At 44.6% G+C, this 20652-nt stretch overlaps 2 protein-coding genes across 2 annotated transcripts; both read left to right on the top strand.

The window, feature by feature from the left end:
• Positions 1-3689: 3689 nt before the first annotated feature.
• Positions 3690-4100, top strand: LOC133927623 (acidic leucine-rich nuclear phosphoprotein 32-related protein 2-like). Its single transcript, XM_062374073.1, has one exon. It carries the CDS (start codon positions 3690-3692, stop codon positions 4098-4100), a length of 411 nt encoding a protein of 136 aa, XP_062230057.1.
• Positions 4101-14246: 10146 nt separating this feature from the next.
• On the top strand, positions 14247-18112 carry LOC133926681 (U-box domain-containing protein 35-like). The gene is made up of 4 exons (XM_062372706.1): positions 14247-14708; positions 17036-17154; positions 17270-17385; positions 17484-18112. Exons 1-4 carry the CDS (start codon positions 14372-14374, stop codon positions 17776-17778), a joined length of 867 nt encoding a protein of 288 aa, XP_062228690.1. The 5' UTR covers positions 14247-14371; the 3' UTR covers positions 17779-18112.
• Positions 18113-20652: the final 2540 nt, after the last annotated feature.

Here is a 20652-nt window from a genome sequence, read left to right on the forward strand (position 1 = left end):
GGTTGTGGTAAACTCTCATTTTCCACTTTTGTCAGACGTCTCCGGCTATTTAGGACTTAAGGAATTGAATTTCTTGTCATTTATTTATTTATTGGAGCTCCGAGGACAAGATGAGGGGTACTTCCACCCTCTCCGGTGCATTACGTGCAGGCACATGCGACTTAGTCACGCTTTTCAAATCACAAAAATGATTAGGCAGATCATTTGTTAATTCCTACAAAACGATAAGTTTATGTACTTCATCATTTGCTTTACTAGTATGAGGATCATGTGCTACAATTCCTTCAGCCTGCCAAATAATTTCCCAACATTCTTCATCCAAGGGTATGTTTTCCTCCCCCTAATGATGAAAAATTACTTTCATCAAAAATATAGTCAGCGAAGTGTGTCATATACAAATTTCTAGTTGTTGATTTTAAATATCGAATTATGGATGCAGTCTCATAACACACTCAGAATGGGCTAGTTAAAGCACTGATAAATAATAAAAATTTATTGCTAGACCTTTAATTCCCATACTAGTGCAATAATCATCGAACGCTTTAGAAGTAAATTCTCTAGCATTGTCCATTCTGATGGGTTTCACATGATGATCCAGAAAATTATTCCTGATCTATATGATCTGCGAGATCAACTTTGCAAAAGCGTGATTGCGGGTAGATAATAGAAATACATGCGACCACTTTAAGGATGCGTCCATCAATACCATAAAGTACCAAAATGGGCCAAAAAGCGACTGAATAGGACCACAAATATCCCCCTGGATTCGGTCTAGGAATGGAGGGATTTCTTCTTGTACCTTCAAGGTAGACTGTCTTATAATTATTTTCCCTGTAGCACATGATTCAGAAAATTCTTCACATTTATGCCATGATCTTGTTTCTCATCATTCTAAGACTAGGATGAGCACTACGTAAGAAACCATCAAAGGAGACACGTCATTAGTGACGGCTCCTCAGTAGCCGTCACTAGTACACTATTAGTGATGGGTCTAGTGCCGACCCGTCACTAATGTGTGGCTTGGGCCAGGACCCAGCCATGACCTATCACTAATGAGGGTTCATTAATGACGGCAAGCGAACGGCCCGTCACTAAAGATATTAGCGACGGTTCACATTAATGTTAGTCACTAATAGTTGAATTATTAGTGGTGGGTATATAAGACACAAGTCACTAAATGTAGCCTACTCATTAGTGATGAGTCGTTATGAGACCTGTCACTAGTATTAAAGTAACTAGTGACGGGTTGTAGTTGTTAGCGTCACTAATGGCTGACTTATTAGTGATAAGTGTCCTTATAACATGTCACTAATTTCTGCTCGATCACTCTTATGTCCATTTCTCTCTCTCGACCACTCTCATCTCTGCTCACGTCTGCTCGCCTCCTCCTCTGGCCTCCGCCATCGTTTGCACCTCGCCGCGAACACTGCCGCCATCCTCCCCCTCCACCACAGTCTGTCGTACGCCCCCCCTCTACCCGCTAGGGTTAGGACGATGGATCAAGGTAGTGGCAGAGGCTGTTGCCATCACCATGACGAACTTGGATGGATCCTAATAACTCCTCCATCGGCTCATGCACCAAGCTTACACTACCCTCCAGGCGTTCCCCCACCGGCGTTCCTCCACCGGCCACTATTGAAATCGATCATAGTAACCTCTTTTTTTTCTCTCCCTCATTGTTAGGCTCATAGTAACACTCATTATGGCACAATAATTTAATTGACTTTATAGTACATTAGGCTCAATTCATATCATCCTATCATGTAGGTGTTGAAACTGATCATATGGCTTAAAAAGGTAATCCCTACGATAGGTGGTATTGTACCTTTGGTGCAATCCAATCTAGATGGAAGGAATTTTGTGAAGCTATCTATCTCTTTTGACATACGTTCAAGGGGAGAAAGTAGTGGGTATATCACTATTAGGGCCTGTTTCAAGGCATCACTGATTTTGTTGCATTAAAAAAAACATCGTTGAAGGGTGCCTGAAAGTGCTTCAGGAGCATGGGTTCTTTTTGCCTGACTACAACTACTTTTGAATAAAAGCGCTCGAAGAGGCGAAGAAGATTTGGCTTCAATCAGATTGAGAGGCTTGCTCAATTCGATGAATATGATATGGTACAGTAATATGTAATCCGATTGTTTTGATATACATGACTGTTAGCGTGTATTATTTTCATAATTTTATTTTCTTTGCTTGTAGGATATTTTTGGTGACACATTTGCGGCAATTAGCTTTCATGCTGTCATAGATTAAGCCATGGAGCATCTTGGGTTAAGCTTTTAAGGCTCCGAAGTGGACTTCACTACTGAAGGCAACTTCTAGGTTGATATAAGGTTTCGTTTAAGTGGAAATGAATCAACTAATAAGACCTTGTTTACTGTCTATGATAAAGCATCGGGTCGTCCATACCAAGTGAAAGAGAGTGCACTAATTCATGCGCTAATGTATATCAATGAAGTACTAGGATGCAATATTGTATATTTCAACTATGTTAAATATTAGAGGTTATGTGCTCTGGCAAATACTCAAGTCTAAGGATGTATAGATATTTGCATAAGTAGTATGCATAACTATATTGTATGACTGACTTCGGTTAAATTCAAGTTTCTCGATTTATATCTGTGTTCTTGAATGTAAAAATGGCTGCCAAATCCTGACATTGCTTTAAGATGTCGTCCATTGAAGTTCAGTTCAGTTCTGTTGAATGGGATGTTGGAGTACTCTCTGTTTGCATGCATGTACTTCTCTTGTTTGTAGAAGTTGATCTATGCATGTGTCAGTAGTGACGGGTATCCTTATCACCTGTTATTAATATTAAATCATTAGTGATGGATATTCTTATAACCCGTCACTAATATTAAGTCATTAGTGATGGGTGTCTTTATAACCCATCATTAAATGTAGCCTTGGCGGCTCCCAGGCGGAGCCACTCATTAGTGATGGGTTGTTATAAGACCAGTCACTAATGGCTCACTCATTAGTGATGGGTGTTCTTATAACCCGTCACTACTGAGTGATGTTTACTATTATTTTATTCACCGAGTAGCACGACCAGACAGTATCTGTCCGCTACGGTTGCTCAGCAAAGGGGCGATTTTTTTGGCGATTCTGTTGAAACCAAATCAAATCTTAGTGATTTGAAATTAGTGTATGTCCCTAGCCTTTGAAGGTTTGCCTCCTCCATCTCCTCCTCTTGCTCATATATTCATGGTGGATTCTAGGATTTGAGTTGGAATCAACAATTTTGCTCCTTCTCCTAAATCTTGATATATGTGGATTGTTCCCCTTAATTAGTGTACATGCGTAACCTAAGTATGAATTCCAATGTAACCTCAAATTTGTGATATGTTTGCAGGAGAAGAAAGCTGTCAAATCCTGACTTTGCTTCAAGATGCAGCCAATATACAGGTAAATCCCTTAGAGGGATGAGCATATTAGTGACGGGTGAGAACTTCACGGGTCAATAAAGATATAGATAGTGACGGGTTAATTTACGACCCGTCACTAATGATCGAATCCCAGGACAGAGAGACCTGGTCATTAGTGACTAGTCACATATATAACCCGTCACTAATTATATGTTTTATAAATAACGGGCTCGGGAACCCTAGCCTCCGATTTACACATCCTAAGCTTCCTCCTCGTCGCCGCACCCACCGCCCTACTCCTCTAATCCAGTGTCGTCTATGGCCGCCAACGACAAGGACATGGCATCATCATCCTCGATGCCATCCCCTGACGACGAATACATCAATTGGGACCTCTTGAAGGTGGAGACGGAGGAGGAGTATGAGAAGGAGAAAGCAATTGCCAATGACAAGGCGATCACTCACGGCGTCCATGAGACGGAACTCATCAGCAAAGCCGAGGGAATGGCGGATTCCATTGTCAGTGACAAGGTCATCTCACACCTCTTGGTGGAGGAGGTGGAGATGGGCGGCGAATCCAACACTAACGACGGTGAGAAGGAGGAGGAGGAGGATGAGGAGATGGGTAGCGACTCTGACACCGATGAGGAGAAGGAGGAGGAGATGGGCGGCAACTCCGACATGACTAATGATGATGAGGAGGAGGAGGATGAGAAGATGGACAGATAATAGTCCATTACTTACCTAGGTTGATGGTGGTAATCCAAATTTAGAAATTTAGATTAGCACCCTTATTCTATAGTCCGGATGGTTTTTTTAATGAACTTACTTATCCTAAATTAATGAACCTTCTTTTGTAGTGATGAACTTATTTATCCTAAATTAATTAAAAGGTCAGTTAATGGAAAAGTGTGTTAAATTAACAATGCAAGTGAGACAGCTAATTGAGTACATTTTTCTCATCATCGGATTATCCTACTGCCAAATCCTGACTTTGCTTCAGGATGCAGCCAGTATACATGTAAATAGAGGGATGATCACATTAGTGATGGATGATAACGTCACACGTCACTAAAGAGGTCACTAGTGACCGGTTGTAAATTCACCCACCACTAATGATATGTTTATAAATAACAGGCGCAGGAACCCTAGCCTCCGATCTTTCCTAAGTTCCACTGTGCCCGTCGCCCATTCCTCCTCGCCTCCTTCTCCCGGTCGTCCCCGAGGCCGCCGTTGTCCCCCTACCATCCCCACCCCCCCTCCCCAATGCTGTCTTCCCCTGCGCCTTCGTCCACAACTACCCCAATGATGAGGAGCCCACAATGTGGTCGCCTCCTCCTCGATGACCACCCCAACACCAAGGAGCCAGTGCCACTGTGCTCTGCGCCGGCATCGTCCTATCTGTCGAGATAGGCCTCACGTCGTCCCCTCCTCGCCGACGCCTACTGCCATTGTCCTCATCTGCCATTATGAGTTGCTTCTATGCATCTTGCCATACTTTGTGTGCTAGGGGTGAATGCAAATGGTATGTCGGATAATATTACTCGATGATGACAGTGGCTAAGTGAGGTTGTGTGTGACAGCGTAGTCTACTTAGGTGCGACAATATGAACTTAGCAGTTTAGCACAGATAAATTAGGCGTGCTGTTCTCTTACCCATTTAACACTTACTATCGAATACTTAAGCTCTACGTGTTCCTAATATTGACCCTTGAGTTGCGATATCTATGTAGTATTTATGGTAATATAGGAGATAGAGGGTATATGAATCAATGGTTAGCAGTTTAGCACAACCGTGTTGAATTTTTGCTTTTCAATATGTATAAATATGGAGGCTACAGTGCATGCTATTCTTGGGAATGATCTAAGAATTAAGAGTGTGTTGTCATACATACCGATAATATGAGATAGCCAATTTGGCGTTTGGATGGCGACATCAGTCGTAACCCACTTTTTGAAAGTAAAACTTCATAACATAAACGTGCTCTTTTATGTTTATATGCTTGGCACATGCAATTTCCATGTTTGCCTGTTTTTATTCTTGCTTATGTTGAGTCCTGACAGCACACATTAATTCTTATTCTTGCTTATCTGCTGCTGTATATTATTGTCACTAATGTATACATATTGCACAACAAGTTCATGATGGTTAAAATTCAATTTGTAAGAAAATCCCAAAAATAAATTTATGTTGCGTAACCTATTATGTCATCTCCCGTTTGGGAGTGTTTGATTATAAATATGACTTGACAACTCATCATATTTATAAGAAGATGCTCCCGAATTGTCTACGTACTTTGGACAGTTCGAGGATATGTGGTCCGAGTAGTAGGTTACTGTGCTCTTGTATGGTTCTAGAGAGAATTTCGGTGGTGTCTCCCTGTTGTTATCCGGATACACACCTTCTCAGCTCATTGTCGAGATGTGTATTTAGAGAACAACGAGGAGGTGCTGCCAAAATTTTCTCCAGAACCGTACAAGAGCATGGAAACCTACTCGGGCCACATATCCTCAAATGGAATTAGGACCTATCTTTGCCTATTAGAAATTAGGTAGCATCTTTCACTTTAGATAAGAAATACATCATATTTTCATAAATTCATATAAAAGTGAATATAGTTACTAAGTTTATACAATTGTATCTGCATATTCGGATGTACTAGATGTCTGCCAACGAGTCATCGGGATCCTCTAAAGAAGCACAAGTATGAAAGGCAAGGGTACTAGCAAAGTGGTCGACGGAAAAGATTACTGTTATGGAAATTGATGATGACAACATGCCTATAGAGAAGAAGACCCTGCAGATGTTGCGGAAGCTCGCTGGCCTTAATGCTCCGGAGGGGGTGCCATTGACCCTTCAGAAGTTCAATGACCTCACTGTGGATCAAAAGAATGCCTTGTTCAATGATGGTGTCAATATGTTTCTAGAGTTCGCGGAGAACATGAAGGTAAAGGCTTACAGGGCTACTATGAAAATGATCGCCAAACTTAGGAGAAGCTACAAGAGCAAGCTTGTGAACAAGTATATGGAAAAAGAGTTGGAGCCCTTCAGTAAGTACCTATATATTAAAAGAGAGGATTGGGAAGCTTTTGTGGCGTTGAAGAGCTCTAAGATATTTCAAACGGAGAGTTCAACAAAGAAGTAGCTTCAGGCAAAGAACAAGTAGAATCACAACCTGAGCACAAGTGGGTACGTGGGGAAAAGGGATAAATGGTAGGCGGAGGATGCAAAGTTAGCCAACGAAGGCCGCAAGAATCCTTGGTTGCAATTCCTTGCACGATCGCAACCGTATTTGCCCGCAAGGGGTACGCTATCAGACAATGGAGAAATCACCTTCAAATCTAGCGAAATCGAGACAATCTTTCAAAAGGTGAAAGAAATAGCAACCTAATCCTCTGAAGGTTCATTCACCAGGGTTAGAGAACATGACATGCTCTCCACTGTGCTAGGAAACCCTGAGCACCTAGGTCGCGTTCGAGGCATGTCCAGTTTCCAGGGTTGGAAGTTAGGTTTTTCCGAATACATCAGGATGTATAAGAAGAGGAAGAGATCGATCCCAATAGATTTGGAAGCATTGATCCAATCAATCAAGGAGATCGTTTATCAAGACATCATGCAAAGGTTTGCGGTACAGAGAGTCGTAATTCCTAGTGCACCAGTGGGTGATAGCCCCATTGTTGGACACAAGGGTAGTCAAGCCTCCAGGGAGGAACAACCTGTCTTCTCTCCATCTGTGGAGCCCAATACCATAGACCTTCTCGATAGGCCCACGTCGTGCTCGCTGGTCATAAGACCCGGAGGCTACTATATTGAGGTTGCAAAGAGTCAAGTGCATCCAAATGTCCAGGTGTTACATACGGTCCCAATACATCCTGACTATGCCGTGGTCTTCATGGATTTTGTATATGCCAATGCTGTGGACACAGATTTGCCCGTCCCCCCCCCCACCCCAATGATGAGATAAAAAACTGAGTCAAGCTCGTCTTCAAAGCATCCAATGGAAGAGGGGGACATCGTGGTGCACACGGTATCTACAAGTGATCCACCTAGACGTTCAAGTTCACTACCCCAACCTCAGCCTCGAGATGCGCTAGTTGTGTCACCTTTGCCCACTCCGCCATCTACAGTTAAACAACCTAAGGGCAGCCCAGAGAAGAAGAAGAAGCATTTTCCCACTCCACCATCTACATGTAAGCAACCTAAGGGCAGCCCAGAGAAGAAGAAATCCAGGCCAGGGTCCAAGAAGCAGCTACCGAAGAAATCCAAGTCGTAAGGACTCAATCGCCAAGAAGCGTTGGATAGGGGAAGCTTGGACTAAGGAAAACCTAAAATTCAAGCTTGGGAAGCCCTTGCTGTCAGCAGATCCTCTTCGGCGGGCGGGACAACCTTGTGTTCAGTTGCATAATTACTACCTACAAGGTTGTAGAGAGAAGAAGGTTTCCATTGTATTATATTACCAAAATATTTACTTCTTGACTGGGGACAGCTACTTCCTTGTGGGTTTCAACGACTTATATGACCCCTTCAACCTCGATGGCCTGGACATGGGGTTATTGCGATGCTTTACATTGTAAGCCCTTTCAAACTAGACGTTCATTAATTATTACCACTAAATTCTCCAATCTAACTAATTTCTTATCTATAGACACTTCATACAAGAAACGAGTAAGAAGGAGCCCTTCGGATTCCGTGACCCCCAAAATTCAATGATTTCTTTGATGGAACAACAAAGGGAATTTGTTGTGAAATATGTGGCTAGGGCAATGAGCCACTTCTCAAAGAGGGACTACCTGATGGCCACCCACAACACAGGTAGCCATTGGATCTTCACCAGTTTCTACGTGGAAACCATTAGCGCGAATATCTTAAGAGATTTCTTGTATATTCAAAGTACAACAATGCTTCTTTGATGTGCAAAGTAATTCCCATAAGTAGTATGACTATGGCTCTTCCAGAATCTATTTTGCATTTATCACTACCAGTGACAATCATCACCTTTCCAGAGCTATTTCTGATAGACTAAAAATATATCTTTTCTCTTAAAATGGTGTTTGTGGTTTCACTACCCACAATACACTTCCTCCATGCAGGTGCCACACATATTTTATTCAATACCAAAAATATTGTTTGCAGTCAGGCTTACTCTTCTAGAGCTTTCAATCATTCAATCAAGCCTTCTAAATTCAGCAACTAAATAAATAGCTAATTAGTCTAATTCTAGATAGAGTCTGCGAAATATTTGGCCACTTTTTCTATAATGACTTTCTTTTCCGCTTCATCCTTTATGGCATCTTCTATGGTAGTGGAGGGTAAAGTAGAGGCCTTTTCATCCTTCATTAGTAGGTCTTTTTACTACCGGTGTGGGAGCATCATCAATTTTCATGTGAGATGCTACCCTTTCAATTATGGCTACTTTTTTCCATCTCCACCCCCACTGCAGTGGTGAGGTGTGCTTCTGGTTGCTCCTGCATCTTCTTCTGGTATACTTTCATAACATGCTTTGGTGCATTGCAGATTCTGGTTCTACTCACCATATGACTTGACTTCTTTCTTTGTCTTGTCATTATCATCACCAGGCTTGATCTTATCTGTCATCACTTTCCTTCCTTCCTTCCCCTACTTCTTATTGTGGTTTTTGCTTGCTTTGAAAGAGCTGTGATTCACTTCTAGACTACTGTCATTTCCTTGTGGTTAGGGTAAAAAGTTCTTGTTTATGAATTTTTTATGAACACGTCAATCAGTTCAGAATAGTTCTTGTATTTTGATTGACAGTGATTGTGTGCGAATTCTACCGTATTTGGGTGGAAAGTGAAGAGTCTTCTCAATTTTCTTCTCTTCTGTGATTTATTTCACACAGAGACACAGGAGTGTGCAAATACGGTGCAACGTGGAGCTGTACTCTCTGACATGCTTTTAGTCACAGAAAATGGAGCCGGACCCATTCTTGCTCTGCAAGAGGCTTCATGGTGTACTTAAGGCTCTCAAAGCACTCCTGCAGTTCGTTCCATAGTGTCTTAGCGTAGGTCATTGCTATGTACTCATCATTTGAAGTTGGGGAGAGATAGTGGCAGAGAAAATGGAATGTCTGATTATTCTCATCCTCCGTGGAAACCATTGCACTACTTGTTCCTAAGCCAATGGTAGCGCGGAGCCTTTCTGCTCTAAGTACAATTCAGACATCTGATACCCATATGAGATAGTTGCAGCCATCTGCACTCAACTCAGTGAACTCCTTGTTCATGATGCCAGCCATCTTCATATTCAAATGACGTAAGTATTACTACTAGTAAAGTTGCATCGTGTTGCTAAATTAGATTACTGCAAATTTTCAGATATTTTCTATGCTATGATATCAATATTACTGCGTTTAAATACATAACATGCAATTTAAATAGTAACAATAATATAGAAATAAATACTACATAATTACTAAAATAGATACAAAATTCAAATTCTACAAAGTTCGATGGTTTGTACACAAAACTTCAGAATTTGTATAATTTTCAGAAACTATAGGGTTTAATGTTCAATTTCGGCCCCTTCATATTCTTTCTATCCAACCCATGTGGATTCTCCCTTTTTTCCGTCGATTTTTCTTTTTTTATTGAGCCTAATTTTCACTAATGGGCTACCAACCCATTTGTAGCTCCACCCGTTGTTAGGGTTTCCACCCGTCCCCTATTCGCTTTCAGTGGTGGTGGTTGTGGGGCCAACCCGAACTGGCGGTGGGTGCGCACGAGTGGCGCAAGGTGTGGTGTGCGCGGGTGGCACCAGGCACGGAGCGTACGGATGTCGAGCAGCAGCAGCAGTGGTGCAGCACGTGGCCGGGGAGCACGGCAGCATGGCTACATGACCGATGTGTTTTCGCGTGGTGCCGTGATGCATTCACGCGCTACAGTGCTTGCATGCATTCACGCTGTACAGGGCTACACGGACTGCGTGCAGCAAGCATGAACTGCAGGTCGTTCTTCTTCTAGGCAAGCACGCGGTAACACGACGCGGCACAAGCGAGGCCTGCAGGGCATCTACCGCTTTTCCTCTTCTCCACGGAGAGCAACAATAGTCAGTCCTGTGCGTGTCGTGGGTAGCAACAGGGCCTCAGGTTGATCTTTGGGCACGGCCAACAAGGGCGGTAGTGCGGCACGTAGGTGCCAGAATACGGCCACATGTCATGCCTCACCAATGGTTGAACACAAAATACAGATCGACGGCAACTCCCAAGCCGGACCGACATGCAAATACCATGCCTTCGCGTCAAAGGCGAACCGACCAATAGAGTGAGGTAGGTGACCGTCCTATCTTTTCTTTTCGACGGTAAGATTTTCACACTGATTTCTCTGTATCATGTTTTTCATCTTTAGCGGCATTGATTTATAGCGGAGCGGGTGACTCCGCCCTACCTATATTTTTGGGTTGGATCCACTACTGCTTCACGTCATTTTTTTTTCCTTAGCAGCGGCGAACTTCGTGCCGCATGCGTATGTTCATGCATACGCTTTAATGTTCATGCGATTCAGATCTATTTTGACGCAAAAACAATAGTAGCGAGAATACGTATCGAATCGATCGAATCTTTCAATTCTTGCGAGTGATTCGTGCCACGTAGGGTATATAGGCTAGGCCAAAGACCTGCCCGCTCGATGACGATACCGATGCAGTGCAGATCGGTCGTATGCAGATTCGTTCCGCTAGGTTGATCTCTAATATAGCTTCGTTCTGATAACGTGTTGAGAAACTACTGCTACTGCGTATAGTCCAACGATCTAAAAAAATAATTGTAAAGGAGACACGATATAAGGAAAATATTTTCTCTTTTTTATTTATTTGTGTTTACAATGAGGGATTACTACTGTATATATAGTGTCAAAAATTCTAAGGGATAAAATCAAATTTTTCAAGAGATCGAGACAAGCTCACATTCAATTGTGAAATTTCAAGTTTCCTAACCGATACATCATACATGCGTACGCGATTGAAAAGAGATGTTGCAGTTTGGCAATTACATCCATCTGTGCAGTTTGGCAATTATAGGACGGGTCCAATAAACTAAGGACCGAATGTTTTGCTTCTTTTTCTAAAAGTTTTATATTTTTTCCAAGCCACCGTGGTAGGAGGATTATGTCCTTTTATTAATATAAATAGAAGACTAATCGAATTTCTAATCATGTGACATGCCTCCTTATCCTCTCTAACGCTAATGATGCTCTCCAACCAGAAGCTTTAAGAGCACGGCAGCAAGGTGGCGTTGGCTAGTGACAGACCCAGGATTTAAACAATGGGTGCTAATTTCTAACTTCTAAGTACTAAAATTTTCACCCATTTTCAATTTAACGATGTTACTAAAAGTAGCCACCGACATAAACACATGAAGACAACCGGCATGAAAAAAAAGGAAGTGGACAAAATGAGTTCTTGTATACCTTTGAAGCCCCTCCTCGATACCTATTGGGTTAACAACTTTGTAAAATGCATCCCAGGTGCAGCACCCAAGCCAGTCCAAGTTTGCAGGGATCTGATATTTGTGTTGAATTTAAACATACTTGACAAAACACAAAATAAACAGGAGCTGACCTAGACTAACAACACTAGCAAATCAGGTGACATAAGCATAAGAACCAGCATATTCCTTCTTGTCCTCTATATGACTGGCTCCTTTGATCTTGGATAGCAACCTAAATGAAGATGCAAGTGAGCCACTTCTAGAACAAAAACAACCATGTCCTTGCGGTTAAATTAAAACTTAAGAGTATTGCATTACTTGATGGATTCCTTCAGAAGCTTGAAAGGGTTATCCCCTGAGTTGATGAATATTGCATCAACTGCTTCGTTGACATGTTGCTGTTCATAATTAGGGCTGATAATCATGCTTAGGAACTAGCATGTATCACTAGTCAGGAGGAAAGAGGCTATGCGGCGGAAGGCCTTGCGGGAGGGTGCAGGTACGACGTATATGCATGTCTTTAGGAAACATCATGTGCAACCATCGATCATACCATATAAACAATTATGTAATGGAAATATTTTTTTTTCAATTACGAGTAAGATGTGCACTCACGGAGTCTAGAAACTCATAGAGAATTCCCAGCAAAATGAAACTGGACTTCCAGCAATAGCAGCAATGTCACTAGAACCTTTAATACAGGAGAATAACTAGAAGTTTCTGGGGAATACAACCCTTAAGGTTTGGCTGGAACGAATAAAAATACTCATATTTGTAAATAGGAGCATCAGTATTTAACCCGGTCGATAATAGGTGGCTCCCTCCGGAAGTACGTTTTGCTAATGTTGTGTGGGTGGTCATAAACTTACTAAAAAATCATGTGGGCGGGGCGGGGGCGGGGGCGGGCCCGGTAAGCTCGGGCAGGGACGAGGCGGAGGGAGCGAGGCAGGCTGCAAGGTGGGCGTCGGTCGTCGAGGTTCCGGCCATGGGTGACGGTCGTTGGGGGCAGGTGACGGAGGTGGAAGGAGATGGCAGGAGGAAGAAAGGTGGTGGGAGAAAGGTTAGCCTCACGACAAATCGATAGCAAGGTACGCACCCAGCGCACGGTCGAAATAAGCATTTTTCCCGTCCGGCCGCCCGAGCGCGGCGCGTGGTCCGACCAAGAGTCAGACCCAGAATATATTACACGCAAACGCGCGTAGCAGCAGCTAGCGTGGACGCCAAAGTCGCCGATGCCGGTCGGTCTCCGGGCGGCGGACGGTTCGAAGGCGCCTGCTGCAGGCTCTGGGTTTGACCGCGAGACGGCGTCGAGGGGGAATCCGGCCGCGATCCGCGAGCATATTCCCGCTCCTGGTCCACGCCCTCGCCAATAATCTTTAGTTCATTACTGCCATGATGTATTCAGTATTATTTGATTCTTTTAAGATATTCATGATTCACGTTTTTGTTGTAAATATTGCGAACTGATTGATGGGGATGGTTGTAATTTCGTTGCGTTTGTGTAATGAAATCAGGGGTACGCCCGTTCTGGAAAAATTCATGATTCACGCTCATACGTGCCTGTCCCAGCGTCTGAAAAACCAGCTTTGCGTATGATTTAATGTACTCTCACCAGTCTAACAAGAACAAGAGACCCGGCCTTCTTTAGGAGGCCAGTCGGTCGGTCGTTCTGACCCTAAACCACGAAAAAAGCGACACAGGTACAACCCTTCCATCGATGTGTCCACTTCTGAATTTAGTTAAAGTGAGCATAGAAATGCTCAGAATCTTTAGATGTTAACATCCTATAACAAAGAGCAATTTCAGCTGTACAGGTGAGGGCTCTATTCTCTTTGCTCTACTGCCAGAAAAAGTACTACAAGATGAACAATATAGACCTACCTATTTTTGTCGGTAAGTGTTTTTAGTTATGCACTATTATGTGTATATATATATACTTATCTATTCTCGTCGGTAAGTATTTTTAGTTACTCACTCCGTCTATTTTTTTATAAAGCTCGATTTGATTTGAAACATCATCTAAGTTGAACTATAGATTTCTCTTAAACTATATTGTTACTAATTATAAAATTATGATCATATGAATGTACAAATCTAGTAATACCACTTAACCTCATATATAGTTAACCTAATTATTGGTTACAAGTTACAAAGTTTGAATTTTAAAATGCATGGACGTCTCATAATTGCGACGAATTTTTAAAAGAGTAATCTTTTACTAAGTTGTAACTGCAAAATTCCAATTGAATTAAAAGACCCTTTTTTATCATTAGCTACTAGCACATTACAACAACCTGAAATTAGTCCCTGCTTCTAATTTTCTTCTGTCATTTTATCTTTTTCATTGCAACAATTCTCAAGCCTGCCCCTTGTCGAATAGATAGCTTGTATATAGCTCGCTAGCTGCAGGACCGATTGAATAATACCTCGAAAATGTCAAACTAGGATAAACCTACCCGTACACCATATCATCTCCTCTCAAGCCACACTGGCACAACACATCTTCTCCTCTTGCCATTCTCTCTCGCATAAGGGGGTGAGGCCAAGGCGCGCGCGTACATGGCCGATGCGGCAGGTACCCAGCAGGATCATCATATCGCTAGCGCCGGCGCTCTCAAAGACGCCGGCGGCCTGCCGAGCGATACAAACGGTGGAAGTACGTGGGAGATAGAGGAGTTGCAGCCGGAGGAACGGCCGCGGCAGGGCTCCCCCTCCTCCGGCGCACAGGGCGCGGCTTCCTCCGGCGACGCCACCGTCGACGACGTGTACGTGGCAGTTGGAAAGGGTCGATCGAGCATGGCGGCGCTGTCATGGGCGCTGCGGCGGCTCACCAAACCGCAGAGCTTCGTCTACCTCGTGCACGTCTTCCCCGTGGTCACCAGCATCCCCACCCCATGTAAGCGATCGAGTACTCCACCTGCTTCTTCTGGCCTCATCAGTTCATCTTGGTTTCTGACATTTAGGCCTTGTATGCAACTGTGCATGCACCCGTGATTAAAACTTGCTCCGATGAGCGCAAAGCACTCCAAATTGTTCTGGACTCGGCCTTCGGCATTTGCCCCCACCCCCCCCTGTCGCCGGCCTTGAAGCCAGGGCGTCTCGGTCGTAGTTCTTTCTCTCCCCCTCTGCTCTTCCCTTCCCTCTCCTCCCCCACTAGTTGTTCACCGCGGTGGCAGCTCCGGCCACCCTCATCTCCAGCCGGTCGAATCCGGGTGTCCCAGGGCCTAATCCGTTACTGACGGCACCGGATCCACCCTCTAGGGCCCGATGTGGTCATGTAGGCGCTACCCTGGCATTTTCCCGTCAGCGTCCCGTACGGCGGTGGCTTGCTCGTCGCCGATTCTACTACCCGCTGCTCCTCTGCTGGCCGCCCGCCTTAGCTCGTCGCCTTTGGGTCAGTTGGCTCTAGGGTGCTAGCTAGGACAGCTGGCTTGGCAAAGTACTAGCGGGCCTTGTGGTCGTGGGGACTTTGGGGCAATGAGGCCAGATCTTGCTTGTTGTGGGTGTCTCCGGCTTCCCCACCCCCGGTTTGCTGGCCTGGGCGCACCGTGCATCTGTTCTAGTCGTATGTAGCCTCTAGTGCTCTCTGCGATGGCTGGCCTCTGTTCAAGACGACATTGGTGCTACCCTGACTGTCATCTTGTGCACTGTTATAGTCCGGGGCTTCGTCCACAGTCATCTCTTGCTGACTGGTGCTTTGTGCTCTTGTGTTGCCTATTGTTCTCTTATAGGGGGGTGGTCTGGTCAACCTGTCGAGCCTTTTGCTCCACTGGGTTGCGCCGTGGTTTGGGGGAACTAAGGGCGAAAGCCCTGACAAGCATCTTTCCTTGTCGACGATGGTGGTGCTCACGAGCGTCACCCTCCCTAGAGGCGTCGTGTTTTTCCCTTAGGATCTCTTCGGGTGAAAACCTTGTTCTGCTTCCCAAGCGAGTGACGGTGGTTCCTTTGCCGCTACCTTTTTGAAGGTGTTGTTTTGGAGAATCCCTCTGTTTCTTTGGTGTTGCATTCAGTGGCACTCCTGTAGGGCACTCCATGTTCCGACCCCTTCATTCTTCTGTTCGGCAGGGCTTCTCTTCACCTCTCGGCACTTTGCGACAGTGGCTATGTTCCGATATCCCAGGACTCACCTTTGAGCTTGTGGTCTGGCGTGGGAGCCGCCGACCAAGTCGGATAGTCAAGCGTGGGAGCAGAGCTCCGCCTGTTGAGTTGTCAGGCTGCCCTGGTCGAGATGCTAACTGGGCATAGTGCTTACGGTGTAGCGTTGTTTGGCGGGTGCTGCTTATTGTATGGTTGCTAGGTTGTAGCTGCTTTTTTTACCTTCGTCATCCGATTGTTTTGGGGGATAAGCAGAAACAAACAGGGCCATAGTTCACGCTTCCTCTAGCTGACTAGAACAAATATGTTTTCTCACCATTTAGAAAAAGTAAGAATCAAAGATGGTCCTAATAGAAGAAGATCAAGTTCTTGGACTGGTTTTAGAGTTTTGCCCTCGTAACTGGAACTTTCAAAGGTGTAATTTTCATATGCCGGAGTTTTCTTGGAGCCTTGTGGGTCCCTTCCGTCAAGAATACTTTGGATTTGGCCCCGTTGCAAAGTTACAACATCAAAGTTCCAAAGTGTTGATGCTGACCTCATGGACGACTGGAGATATGAACAAAGCCACCCATGACGTGTTAGGTGCAACATGTCCTGTGCCTCCAAATTGTGTTTTTTTTGTTGTTGATCATCATCACTACTCGCGAGACATAGAATTTTGCAAACGAACAATTCGATCCGTTGGATCAACGCAGGGATAAACCCGAAAGCATATTTTCATGAACAAAACATGAATCTTGCTTCACATGAGTGCTCAGAATTTATTCTCTATGATCATATACAAATTCTGATCTCCAGGCAAGCGAGGCTAGCAAAATATATGGAGCAAACAGTAGGGGTTAGGTTTGTGAGATGCCGTGGAGAGTAGGGCACATACTAGTATGCGATGTGATGTTAGACAGCCACTGAAGTCTGAACAAAAATCAGCACAGTAGGATTCCATTATGCAAGCTTCCCGTCTTTGACACAATGACACGACTTGATGAAAATGAACTCTCAGGTTGCAACAGAATTTTCTGAATGTGTTACTGTCCATACGTTGCAGCTGAGCTATAAACAATATTCAGTTAAAAGAAGTATATTAATTGTGAGGAATCTGACATATCAAGCATTCGATTTCTGAAATAGTAGGAATGATGCCTAAGAGCCAAGCGAGCCCAGAGCAGATAGAAACTTACTTGAACCAGGAGAGATCGATAAGGCGACAGATGCTGCAGAAGTTCCTGGACCAGTGCCGCAAATTTCAGGTAAAGCATCTGGACCAGTTCTTGAACGATTCTGAGTTCGCAACACATTTTAAATTGGCAATTAATATGTAGATTGAAATTGAAGACTCAAATATCATTCTTCTCATACATTCAGGTTAATGTTGATGTGTACCTCATCGAGAGCGATCAAATCGCTAATGCGATCATCAAACTTGTTCCTGTCCTGCACATAGAGCAGCTAGTATTTGGGGTTTCAAAGTCCAACGTGCGGTGAGGCCTATACCATGCAGCATGCAATCAACAGAAATGCAAAATTCTTTGCCTATCACTTCTGCAAATATACACTGAATTTGTGAGAATGACCACAGGAAGCTGAAGAGAGGAAGCACAATAGCAGGACAGGTACAGAAGAGCGCACCTCTCTACTGCAAAGTCAATATTATCTGTGATGGCAAAGAAGTGACAACAGCGACAACTGCTGATCCAACACCACCACTGTCACCTTCTCCTGTAAATAACAGCAGCACATCCAACAACCCAACGCCACCATCATCTACACCAAATCATGATAAAGCAGCTACAAATTACGACAAAAAAGACAGTGAACCCAGTCCCAGAGAAAGAAAGAAAATCACAAAGTTTTTTAGATGCTTTTCGTTGTGATTATCGTCTGATTGCTGTTTCAGTCACTTTCACTGGACAGCATAAGTTTGCGATTAACATTTTTGAAAATGTTTTTATTTTTGAAAGTTATTGATTTATGTGTAAACTTTTCAGCATTTGGCTGAATTGTTTTGTGATTAAGTTCTTTTTTTATTTGCTGGAGATGAAATGATGAGTTGTATTTACTGTAATAGTAAGAAAAAACACATGAAAGTTACATGTTAATATATGTACAGCAACCACAGAGTATGCTCCTTCTGAAGAAAGCTTAGTGCTTCCAGCTGATCAGAATGGCAAGCACATGCAACACACCACTCTTTGTGCAGCCAGAAGAATGGTACATTATTTACTCATGTGTCCAAAAGACGGATAAAAGGGAAAAAAGAGAGGAGTGATATCTTAGTTAGAAACCTGATTGCTGAGAAGGGACAAGAGATAGGAACACATGGCTATGCCAATAGTCAACCCATTTATGTAATGGTGGTTGTTTATTGCAAGGAGAGGAGGAGAATGGTGATCATGGAGATGGCTATACCAATAGTCAACCCATTTATGTAATGGTGGTTGTTTATTGGAGGGAGAGGAGGGGGATGGTGACCATGGAGGTCGCCGGCGGCTAAGGTTTGGGCGCAAGGAGGCGGCAGTGTGAGAGAGAGAAGGCGAGGGTCGTCCAGACGCCAGACGCCTGGACGGCAAGAAGAAGGGTTTCCCTTCTAATTCTTAATTCTTACTTATTTCTTTATTGATAGTCTCTCTCTTTATAGAGAGGGGCGAACTTGATCCATAAGTAATCTATTACAATTTAGAAAGTAATGAAAAACCCTAATCTACTTAATGGCCAAGAAACGGTGTGGACCCGACCGCCGCTACGGTACGTGCAGTACTGTTCACATACACACAGAGCGGGATTTTGGGCCAGCCAGCCCTAATGGGCTATGGGCTGGGCCATGACCCATGACATCTCTTCCCCGTTTCACTTGCAGCTCGAGGACGAGCTGCTAATTGGGGAGAGCTTCGCATGCTGCAAGGTGGGGGCCATGATTGAAGTCCGAGGAAGCCCATGGTGACGAACGAGTTCTCCTATGCGGCTTTCTAGCGCGACGAGACAGTGCTAGAGATGGTTGATAAAGAACTCCATTCGTCTTGTGTTGATGATGACGACAATGGCCTTAAGTTGATGTTGACGAAGAAGAGATACTTGGCGATGAGCTTGGAGAAGACATGGATTATGGTGATGACGTCCTTGGAGATGTCGTAGAATCCCTTGAAGATGATTGAAGTGTAGTACTCCCTTGTATCTACATGCATCCTTGTCGTGCCCATTGGAAGATTTGATCCTCCTGATTCCCATGGGAATGAGACAAGCAGGTAGGCAATGAGGACCATCCCAAGAGTGACGAAGGTCAGTCTCCGAAGCATGTTGTGTGACGATGTGGACGACCTTGTTGGAGATGGTGTGGATAGGAAGGGTGGACGTATGTTCCTCCTGAACGTTGATGGTTGTTGGATGAAATGGAGGTCGAGCAACCGTTGTCGGTGTAGAACACTCGAAGATGAAGTTGTTGACAACCGGATGGGCACGATCATTGATCTTGGTCGATTGCAGTAGAAGAGGATAGTTGATCGATCCAACACGAAGGACATGTGTTGTCCAGGCCATCGAAAAAGCACGCCTAGGGGACATCCGATGCAGGTGGGGGGTTTGTGGTCACTCCGCCGTTGTTGAAGTAGAAGCGGCGGTGTCATTTCACATGGAGACGGCTGCGACCTTGGAGCCTTCTCTCGTCATTGAAGGCAAGGTACCGGCGAGGGGTACCGCACATTTCCATTGTAGAAGGATGTGAACGACGATGTACGGGATGATGAACCTAAGGGTGTAGAGGACTTGTCGTTGAAGGAGATGGTTGACGAGCAGAGGCAAGTTGTCGCTGTCGGAGAGATGTAGGGGGTAACCCGAGAATTGACCGGCCCACTTGGGGTGGAGGAGGTTGGATCAGGTGGCCGATCCGCGTCACTGGGTACGGAAGTCGTCGTCGGATTAGCATCGCTGTAGGGTCGTTTGGTGTCCAGCTCGAAGGTTTCCCACCAAAGGACTTGCAAATCGGCAGTGGTTCAGTGGCATCAAACGCCTTGGGGCCTCCTGCCCTGAGTGTGAATTCCAAGTCGGATGTGGATGGCGAACGAGAGTCCACAGTTGTTGAAGTGCCATAAGCCTAGGTGAGGGATTCCGTGACCGCGGACACCGCAAAATCCTGTGTAGCGGTCGTGTGTTCCTCTTGAACGTTGTGGGCTATGTAAAGGAAGTCTCCGGTCACATTCTACATAGATTCTGCAGAAGATGAGACTACGTCATTCGTGTTGGAGAAGATGTCGTTTGTGGACAGCATAAGAAGGTCAGGTAAGCCGGTCAACTCCTGATGAACAATATCATGGGTACTGTTCACGCCGTGTAGTAGAATCCACATGGAACTGCCCGCCTTGCGCTGAGGTGGAAGAAGAGGCTGGAAGAAGCATCTTGAAAGGCGATATGGTGGCGGGCCTGGCGAAGTCATGGAGAACAGTGTCGATTCTGGCGGAGGATTCGTCGTCGGGCACACCTATAGAGACATAGGCAGCACCGCCTGGTGTTGAGATAAAGTGGAAGACCGACAGAGGGAACACCGATGTTCAGCGTGTTGGCGATATTGCGGGAGTGTTCATCTGCCGATGGTTGTCGAGAAGCATTTGTTATGATCTTCGATGAAGCTACTAATGACGGAACAATGACATCGGGGAGGATGATGGTTCTCGATGGTGAAGTAGCTGAAGATGCGTCGATGATTAATAGTGTGGCAGGTGGCAGAATGAAGAAAGCATCCATCGAGGTAGTGTAGT

Source organism: Phragmites australis, chromosome 8, assembly GCF_958298935.1.
Source record: "Phragmites australis chromosome 8, lpPhrAust1.1, whole genome shotgun sequence".
Taxonomy (NCBI): Eukaryota; Viridiplantae; Streptophyta; class Magnoliopsida; order Poales; family Poaceae; genus Phragmites; species Phragmites australis.

Excerpts from the sequence above, each read along its gene's own strand:
- LOC133927623 (XM_062374073.1), top strand. The coding sequence starts at position 3,690 with ATGGCCGCCAACGACAAGGACATGGCATCATCATCCTCGATGCCATCC.
- LOC133926681 (XM_062372706.1), top strand. The coding sequence starts at position 14,372 with ATGGCCGATGCGGCAGGTACCCAGCAGGATCATCATATCGCTAGCGCC. Across the intron at positions 14,709-17,035 it reads CACCAGCATCCCCACCCCAT|TAGGAATGATGCCTAAGAGC; the intron begins GTAAGCGATCGA and ends TTTCTGAAATAG. Across the intron at positions 17,386-17,483 it reads GTTTCAAAGTCCAACGTGCG|GAAGCTGAAGAGAGGAAGCA; the intron begins GTGAGGCCTATA and ends GAATGACCACAG.